Consider the following 10,136-nt stretch of genomic DNA (forward strand, 5'->3'; position numbering starts at 1 on the left):
GCTCAGTGGGTTAAGCCGCTGCCTTCGGCTCGGGTCGTGATCTCAGGGTCCTGGGATCAAGTCCCGCATCGGGCTCTCTGCTCGGCGGGGAGCCTACTTCCCTCTCTCTCTCTCTGCCTGCCTCTCTGTCTACTTGTGATCTCTGTCTGTCAAATAAATAAATAAAATCTTTTAAAAAAAAGGCTATTTTGGGGTTAGAAACAGGAGTTTGGCAAGTAGAACAGGTGGATCAGTTAGCATTTCTGGAGAAAGAGGAGCACAGCAGGGAGAGAGAGGATGAAATATCTTGGGATAGGAATCTTGTTAGGGTTGAAAGAGGAAGGAGCAAGTGATGAGCCTGGAAAAATAGGTTGGGGCCAGATTATAAAGCACATATGGTAATAAGGACAAGCTTAGAAAGCTTTAATTAGGGTATGGCATGACCAGAGCTTTACAAAAATAATTCTGGTGGGGCTCCTAGGTGGCTCAGTCAGTTAAGCATCTGCCTTCAGCTCAGGTCACGATCCCAGGGTCCTGAGATCAAGCCCCGTATCGGGTTCCTTGCTCAGTCAGGAGCCTGTTTCTCCCTCTCCCTCTGCCTGCCTCTCCCCCTGCTCTTGCTATCTCTTTCTCCACCAAATAAATAAATAAAAAAAAATCTAAAAACAAAACCAAAATAATTCTGGTGACAAAATTGATGGAGGAACGCAGTGACTAACGAGTTCTCCGTTCTCTCTTCCAGCTTTCTCCTGTGCTTCTGGAGAGTATCTAGAAATGAAGAACCAGGTATGCAGTAAGTGTGGTGAAGGTACCTATTCCTTGGGCAGCGGCATCAAGTTTGATGAGTGGGATGAATTGCCAGCTGGATTTTCCAACGTGGCGACGTTCATGGACACTGTGGTTGGCCCTTCTGACAGCAGGCCGGATGGCTGTAACAAGTAAGAATCCAAAGGAGTCTCTGGATCTTGACTGAGTCCTTGAGAAGCATGTAGTTGCTCTTTCCTAGAAAGAAGGTGGGGCTGATCTTGGTACTGACTGGGATTCCAGAGAAGCTAGTTGCAAAGAGTCATCTTTTTTGGATGGTTATACAGATAATGTAGCTCAATTTTCATGAGGTTAAAGTATTTGCTCTTAGGACATAATAAATACCATATGCAAAGGTGCAGTAAAGTTATTAATAGAAAAACAAGCCAGTTTTCTAATAATATATCTGTAACATTCAAGACTGGTATTTCTACTAACCTTTCTCGAATTTCTAATGGGTAATTTTGGATTAATTTTTCTTTTCCTCTGAAAGAAAGAATGTGTAATCTTCATTTAGATACCCTATTATCTCCTGTGAGAGAGTAGGTTAAATACATAAAGTGGAAAGCTCCTTTGCTTAATTATTACCTTTTAAAAATTTTTTTAGAATTGAAGTATAGTTGACATATAATACAGCAGTTTAAGGCATACAGCAAAGTGATTTAACGCAATTATATATATGAAGAAATGTTCACCACAGTAACTCTAGTTACCCTCTGTCACCATGCGCAGTTATTACAATAATATTGACTTTGTTACCTATGCTGTAATTTCTTCCTTTCTTTAGGGACTTATTAGCTTTGCCTGTGACAACATTGGTGGAATGTTAAATTGTTTTGAAAAGATGCAAAATCTTAATTTTGGGCTGTAATCCTTCCTGTTCTCTTGGATTGACTATGTAATATTTCCTTCCATATGGCCATGGATGGGAAATTAAACTTCAGGCCTCTAGCTATCTTCTGACAAAAATGGCTTCTCAGGAACTCAGCCTTTTTACCGTGAGCTAAGGATGCTGAGGAATTATTTAGCTGTGCTGAAAGATGTGTTCTCCCCTTCCTATCCTTCCTTGATCTCACTTGCTTTCCAGTGTCCTCTCTTTCTCTCTCTTCCAAGTGACATTTTTACTCTCCTGATAATCATTTCTTTATATAAGGTTGTGGCATTAGATATCATTAACAGGATTATTCCTCTAAAAATATATATTTATATGTACATTTTATAACGCATGTTTCATATGTATAATTTATATGTATATACCTTTGTATATATGTACACGTGTATATACATATATACATGTGTATACATATGTGCTTCAGTGTGTATATATTTTAAAAAGGTAATTTCATTTTCTTAAACTAAAATTGCTCTTTAGGGGGCACCTGGGTGGCTCAGTGGGTTAAAGCCTCTGCCTTTGGCTCAGGTCATGATCCCAGGGTTCTGGGATCGAGCCCCGCATCGGGCTCTCTGCTCCGCAGGTAGCCTGCTTCTTCCCCTCTCTCTCTCTGCCTGCCTCTCTGCCTAATTGTGATCTCTCTCTCTCTCTCTCTCTCAAATAAATGAAATCTTTAAAAAAAAAATAAAATTGCTCTTTAGGAGAGGGTACTAGTAGGATGTTATGGTATCTCAGATCTTTGTTTTGGTGAACAGGAGATATTGACATAGCTTTCTTCTACTTAGAATATGTAGTTTATTCATTAAAGAAATTTAATGATAAGTACAACTTTTTCAGTGTACTGTTTCATCTAATTTTCTTAATATGAGTTTCAGTCTGACATTGCTATGATGATCTCCCTCCTTCCCTCCTTTTCTTTTTCCATTCATCCAACCTTGTTTTCATTCTTTGTAATTGGTTGGGTCATAGAGTTTTCCAAAATGTTTCTATCGTTGTAGACTCTAGTGGTACATTTGAATTCTAGTCACACTCCATATTTACCAATATTTGTTTTGTCAAATCTTGTTTTATTTTAACCATTCCTGGGTGCATGTGTGAAATGATACCTCCTTGTGGTTTTAAGCTGTATTTCCCATGAACACTTTTCATATAGTCATTGTCTGTGTGTTTAATTTTGTGTGTGCATGAGATATCAGTTTTACCCATTTTCTATTTTGGGGGTCATTTTATTATTGAGCTGTATGAGTCCTTTCTGTATTCTGGTCATGAGTTCTTGTCATGTATATATTAGTATAATACTTACATAATATTCACATGCATGCATGTACATGCAAATACATATTCACATATGTGTAATATTTTCTTTGTCGTATTTGCCTTTTCATTTTCTTAATGGTGTCTTGCTAAACAAAAATTTAAAATTTGAAAAAGTACAGTTTATTTTTTGTTATGCTTAATTTTTTTATATCTTCAGGTATCTTTTCTAATCTTGTTTGCAAAGGCTACAAATCACAATAGGCATTCTAGTGTTTTTAGAGTTATTGTACTTTTATACAAGATGTAAAACTTTACAACAGTAGTTACAGTTATATCCTCATCTGTGTGCTATTGTCATATATTTAGAAACGTATTATAAAGCCTATAATACAATGAAATGTATGTTAAATAATCAAGTGTTTTTATTTTTTATTTTTTTAAGATTTTATTATTTGACAGAGAGAGAGACAGTGAGAGAAGGAACACAAGCACAGATTGTGGGAGAAGGAGAAGCAGGCTTCCCTCAGAGCAGGGAGCCCGATGCAGGGCTCCATCCCAGGACCCTGGGATCATGACCTGAGCTGAAGGCAGACACTTAACAACTGAGCCGTCTTGGCGGCACCCCAGTTGTTTTTAAAAGAACTTAAGAGATGAAAAAATATGGCTTTGTATGTTTATCTACATAGTCACCATTTTTGGTGCTCCTTTCTTTACATAGGTGTGAATGTTAGGATTATTTTTTTTCAACCAGTGAAATTTTCTTTATCCATTCTTATGATGCAAGTCTGCTGCTCACAAATTCAGCTTTTGTTTACTTAAAAACACCTTTATTTTTGCCTTCATTTTGAAGAATATTTTCTTGGACATCAGACTCTGGACTTTACTTTTCTCTTTCTGTGCTTGAAGGTGTTCCACTACCTTCTGAACTCTCCCTTATTTGTGATGAAAAGTAAGCTGATTTTTTTATTATTAATTCCCTTCTGTATAATGCGTCCTTTTTTCTTTCTTTCTTTTTTTTTTTTTAAGATTTTATTTATTTATTTGACACAGAGAGAGAGAGAGATCACAAGTAGGCAGAGAGGCAGGCAGAGAGTGGGGGGAGGCAGGCTCCCTGCTGGGCAGAGAGCCTGATGTGGGGCTCGATCCCAGGACCCTGAGATCATGACCTGAGCCGAAGGCAGAGGCTTTAATCCACTGAGCCACCCAGGTGCACCTGTGTCCTTATTTCTCTGCCTAGTTATGAAATGTTCTCTATATTTTTGCTATTCAACAGTTTGACTGTGATGTGTCTGGTGTTGGTTTTCATGTATTTACCTCAAGTTTAGCGAGCTTCTTGGGTTTGTAGGTTGATACCATTACCAAATTTAGGAACTATTTTAGCCATTATTTCACCAATAATGTTTTTTCTGCCCTATCCTCTCCTTCTTTTCCTTCTTTTACTCCAATTACATGTATGTTAGACCACATGATATTGTCTAAAAGTCGCTGAGGCTCTTTTTGTTCCAATTTTTTCTCTTGTATTGCAGATTCAACACAAAAACTGCCTGCCAGAGCAAAATTCAGCATCCTTAAAATAAAAAAAAAATTAAAAATCCATATTCCCTACACCTTAACATTCACAATACCCAAGATACACTAAAATTTACTAGACATGCAAATAAATAGAAAAATACAACCCTTCGATGAGAAAAAAGACAGTTAAAAAAAAAAAGACAAGTATTTAAGGTAGTTCTTACAAATATAGTCAACTATAAATAAAAGATGAACACAGTGAGTGAAGGGATGAAGAATCTCAAGTATTTTAAAGTATTTTAAAGTATTTTAAATTTTATTGTTCTATCATCACTTTTTTTGGGGAGTTCTCAAATTGTATATGCTGTGATTTTTCAGTTTTGGAATTTCCATCTAGTTTATTTTATGGCTCTTACTTCCTTTAAAATACTTGAGATTCTTCATCCCTTCACTCACTGTGTTCATCTTTTATTTATAGTTGACTATATTTGTAAGAACTACCTTAAATACTTGTCTGGGTTTTTTTTGAACTGTCTTTTTTCTCATCGAAGGGTCGTAGTTTTCCATTTATTGGCATGTTAGTAAATTTTTAGTGTATCTTGGGCATTGTGAATGTTGAGGTGTAGGGAATGTGGATTTTTAAATTTTTTTTTTATTTTAAGGATGCTGAATTTTGTTCTGGCAGGCAGTTTTTGTGCTGAAAAAGCACCTTGATCTCATCAGGCCTGGTTTTATTATTCTTTAGGGTGGCTCTGTAGTGGTGTCACTCTTAGTTCTAGATCACAGCCTTTATTAGTTCAGGAGCTGGCCAACTATGACCTGTGGGCCCTTTGTTTTTGTAAACAAAGTTATATTGCAAGACAGCTGCATTCATTTATTTATGCATTGTCTGTGGCTGCTTTTCAATTACAATAGCAGAGTTCAGTATTGCAGGAACAACCAGATGGTCCACAAAACCAGGAATATTTATTCTCTGGCTCTTTATGAAAAAGTTTGCTGATACCTGCTCTAGGGCAAGGCCCTATTCCCAGGGTGGCGATTTTGGGGTGTCAGATGAATGCCCAATGTGGTTTTCAAGTTTTCTCCTCTCTGGGTGACCAGAAGCTTCTGTGACTCCCACTAAAGTGGTCTCTCTGTTTAAGTCACAATTTTGCATGGCTGTTCTCTGCCATGTCTGTCTGTATCCTCCAGCCTCAAGCCCAGGGCCAACAGAGAAACTCCATATGGACTTCTGGACCCCTGCTTTCTCTGATTCTCAGGCCCATAAATTCTAGCTGTTTCAGCTGCCCTAAACACTCATCTCTGCTCCTTAGCTCAGTGAGACCACTCTGCTCTGCTTGGATGCCACAGTCTGGAAAGTGTCCTGAAGAGTGAGGTCAAAGTCATTTTGGGCTTTGCCTCATGCATTATCCTGCTCTCAAGAATCTCAATCTGGCATTGCCTATTGTCAGTGCCTGAATATGGCTCATGTTATTTTCCTTAGTTTAACAGTTTGTGAAAGAGAAAGGGCAACTCCAGCACCAGTTAGTGAGTCATGTTGGGATGTGGAAATCCCAGTCTTCAGATTTCTTTTAGAAAAAAAAAAGAAAAGAATTTGCTAAAAGCTGACTCTTATCATCCATATAAACAAAGAAGGCTGTTAAGTTGTGCTTTCATACTGTTTGTTAGAAAAATTTTTTTTTTCCCCAAGAGTCAACATGTGACTCCTTATTGGTTTAGCTCAGAATTATGATTAAATTTACAATTTAAATTTTGTTCACCAATGTATTTTTCCTTCTTTCATTTCAAGGAACTCCTCATCTCCTTGGCAGATACATAGGTGTATAAATAAAATTTCAGGTGTTACTTGAGAGAATAATTCTACCTCAGACTGTTGCAATTAGTGGTCATCTACTTGGTGACCAAGTTTTTGATGAAAAATAGCTGTTTCCTAGCAAATGGATCACTTAACCTTACCGAGGTTTAGGAAGCATTTTGCCATAGGAAATGAACATTTTCCCAGTAATTTGTTGGCCTTTGAGTTCCAGAAAAGCTTTAGACTTCCCTGCTGTGCTTTGCTAATGGAACTACTTTCGAAACTGACTTACGTAACTTGTGAATAGAAGAGGGTTCCTAATGCTATCTTGGTTTTGTTTCCACAGCTCTTCTTGGGTCCCTCGTGGAAATTACATAGAGTCCAATCGTGATGACTGCACGGTATCTTTGATCTATGCTGTGCACCTCAAGAAGTCGGGTTATGTCTTCTTTGAGTACCAGTATGTCGACAACAACATCTTCTTTGAGTTCTTTGTAAGGCCTTTTATGTTCTAGAACTTACTTTTTGAGGGAAATTCATGTAAAATTTCTTTTAATAGGTTGTTGCTTTTGCGTGATATGCCTCCTCAGTTTTTTCTGTCAACTGAACCTTTTAATATTAAAAGAAAACCTTATTTTTTCTGTAATATTTTATTTTTGCTTAATATTGTTTATTTACCTCTGAGCTCTCATCTTGTTGAATAACATTGGACTTGTTTATTTTTGGTTATGATCATTAGATGACTATTTGATTTAGACTATGAGTGAAAAATGCTTTCACTCAACACTCATTTTAATTTTCTTTATAGCTACAGATGTTATTTCATTCAAAATATGTTTTCACCAATTTCAGTTTTTGTTTTTTTTTCTCCTTGCAGTTTCAAATATTTGATTGATTTAAGTATAAGCATGGGCAATATTTCAAAAGTGGAAGTGGTTATGTGTTTCTGATTCTGTCAATTTGGTATAATCTAAAGGAATCAGGGGATGAGATAGTTGATGTTTTTGGTAAGAGAAGAAATAGCATTATAGAATGTAAGATGAAATAGAAGTCTTACAGAGTAGGCCAGAGGGGAGGTGGGTAGGGGATGGGGCAACTGGGTGATGGGCATTAAAAAGGGAATGTGATGTGATGAGCTCTGGGTGTTGCATGAAATTGATGAATCACTGAATTCTACCTCCAGAACTCAAAATGCATTATATGTTAATCAACTGAATTTACATTAAAAAGAATAGACTGTTGCTACTAAAATTATTTAAATATTTAATATAGGGGCACCTGGCTGGCTCAGTTGGAAGAGCATGTGACTCTTGATCTCGGGATTGTGAGTTCGAGATCCACACTGGGTGTAGAGATTGCTTAAATAAATAAATAAATAAACTTTAAAAAATAATATAAACTGTATCTAATCTAGCAAATATCTGTTGTGGCAGTCTCTCAAATGCTTGAGAAAATATTTTCAGATTGACTTCTTAAAAAAAAAAAGGTGTGATGTACAGGTAGCTGGGGAAAACTGCCTTGTAAAATGTTTCTTTGGTTCAGATTTCAGAAGCCCAGGTACTGATAATTCTAAAACAAATTTATTTTGCTTCTGATTTTGGAAATTTGTAAGTCAGAAGTTTGATAGGAAGAGATACTTACCATGAAAGTATGAGCCTTGGACTTGAAGTCAAGAGATTCTGGCTCAAGTCCCAAGTACAGTGGTTGGCTGTGTGTTTTGGGTAATTAAGCTAACTTTCTGGCTCTCAGCATTCTCTTTTGGAAAGTGGATTGTATGACCAGAGCTTTAAGGATCCTCCTTGTCCTAATATCCTTTGAGGAGTTTAGGATGTTAAGTAATATTCAAACTGATTTGATTTTTAAGCTACATTTTGTTTGCAAAACACTGCTTAGAGTAAATGATTCTCTATTCCATGGGACATGTTTGCAATATAACTAAAACTAGAGTAAGGTTAGGAAGTAAATAAGCATTTAGTTTTGTATTGTTGAGTAAGTTGAGAATTTTAAGTAGAGGTACTCCTAAGGCATGAAGTTTCGTTACTTTCTTTGAATGGTGCCTTTGTTCAGGTTACAGACTGAAAAGAGGTGGTGAGTTCCTTCTTTTATTGATGTTTCAGGTTTATAGGTTGCAATTTATTGACTCAGAGCGTCAACACTTCAGTCATCAGGCTCATGGTTAATGGAAAGGAAATGTCTGAAGACTGAAAGATACAGTTGTACCTTCCGACATCCCATAATTTAAAGCAGTCAAGCATTTAATTTTAGAACTATGGGAATTTCATTCAGCTCCTCTACTCTTCTTTTTAAATGATGAAGTCAAGACCTAGAGGGAATAAGTGATTGGACCAAGGTTATACCTTTACTGAAGAACAGAAATCAGATCCCAGAATGACATTAAAATACCCCCAAAACACATGATGTTTGCTTTTAGCTGAAAAAAGAAAAAAAAAAAAAAAGCTTTCAGCTTATCCGCACATGGACCACCAAAGGTATATTTAGGGTGCATAACTGCTTAGAAATGGCTTAACACCTGCATTAGAATGGTCATTATGCCTATTATAGAAGTATGTATAAATATAATACTTAAATTCAGCTTAAACAAATATCCTCAGTGGCTGATAGTCTCTAGTATTTTTGGATGTTAAAAAGATCTGTTTTCTAGCTTATAAGCTTTTAGGAAATACCTATTACAGCAAATGTTTTAATGTTGTTGGTAAACTGGTCAGGACGATGAATGAAGTGGCCAAGATGTAGAGGTGACAAGTTCTTATCCCAACCCGCCTTTATTGCTGACTTGTGGGCAGTACTGCAAAATGGCCTTGCTTTTTGATGACTGTGTATTCTTCACAGGCCTGGAGAAGTCATGTGCAAAAACCCTTAGGCATTTTTAAGAATGGTCTGGAGAGCACCGTGTGTTTGGTGCTCAAGATAGTAGACACAGTCATTTGAACTGGTATGGCACATGCTTGACATTGCCCCCCAAATCAACATTTAGGGCTTCGACTTTGACCGTAGCTACTTACCTGCATGTCTGGAATGAGTCCTGGGGAATTGATAACAAAGCAGGTGTCATTTATTTATTAACTTAAAACCTTGCTTCTCTAAGTCTTGTAAAAACATACTTTATTTTTATCGGGCCTGGATGGTGAATGAAAGCTTCTAAAATTTTGGTAAGATTTTCGAAATGATTTTTTCTCCCTTCTGTGAATTTTCAGAGTTAGCTGCTCTCATCTTCTCTCCCTCCCTCCTCTCTGTTTCTTAACCCTTTTGTTACAATAATGGGAATCCTTTACTTAGAATCACCATATACAGTTGCCACTTAGGTTCCAGAGGTCTTGGTAGGTTTACTTGCTGAGAATTACTCACTGTCATTAGTTAGTAGCTATTGAAAGAAGCTCTTGCAGCCTGTCCTATGCTGAGTAATGAGTTTAATTAAAGTCATTATTCAAGAAGCTTTACTGGGGCCCTTGTGTTTAATCCACAGATTCAAAACGATCAGTGCCAGGAGATGGACACCACTGCAGACAAGTGGGTAAAACTCACAGACAATGGAGAATGGGGCTCTCATTCTGTAAGTCTCTGTTTGTCTTTTCCCCACCAACCCCCATTCTGCTCCTTCCTTTTCCCAACGTTATAAAAAAAGTTTATGAACAAAGAAGAAAAAATGGTTCATTAATTTAGACAGTTTCTAGTTAGGGAAGAAATTGTCCCAAAGTTCCAAGGACAGGGGCTCTTTGTTCTTTGTCTTAGGTACTTTTTCCTACCTTTCTCTTTCTCCTTAGGCTTCTTTCCCTTCTCTTTCCCATCGTACTCCAATTTTCCTCCTTTTCAAAGGGGCATTGACAAGAAAACACGCCATTCAAAGCTAACACACAGAACCTTGGGGTATGTAAGTTT

General features: G+C 37.1%; 1 protein-coding gene across 1 annotated transcript in view; it reads left to right on the forward strand.

The window, feature by feature from the left end:
• ELAPOR2 (endosome-lysosome associated apoptosis and autophagy regulator family member 2) overlaps positions 1 to 9,876 on the forward strand; it is a 103,308-nt gene extending 93,432 nt beyond the window's left edge. Inside the window, exons 3-5 of the mRNA XM_032876569.1 lie at positions 722 to 917; positions 6,586 to 6,733; positions 9,724 to 9,876. Coding sequence (XP_032732460.1) covers positions 722 to 917; positions 6,586 to 6,733; positions 9,724 to 9,876 — 497 coding nt within the window. The remainder of the gene's footprint in view (positions 1 to 721; positions 918 to 6,585; positions 6,734 to 9,723) is intronic.
• Positions 9,877 to 10,136: the final 260 nt, after the last annotated feature.

Source organism: Lontra canadensis, unplaced genomic scaffold (genome assembly GCF_010015895.1).
Source record: "Lontra canadensis isolate GAN:19392208 unplaced genomic scaffold, GSC_riverotter_1.0 scaffold2, whole genome shotgun sequence".
NCBI classification, from domain to species: domain Eukaryota; kingdom Metazoa; phylum Chordata; class Mammalia; order Carnivora; family Mustelidae; genus Lontra; species Lontra canadensis.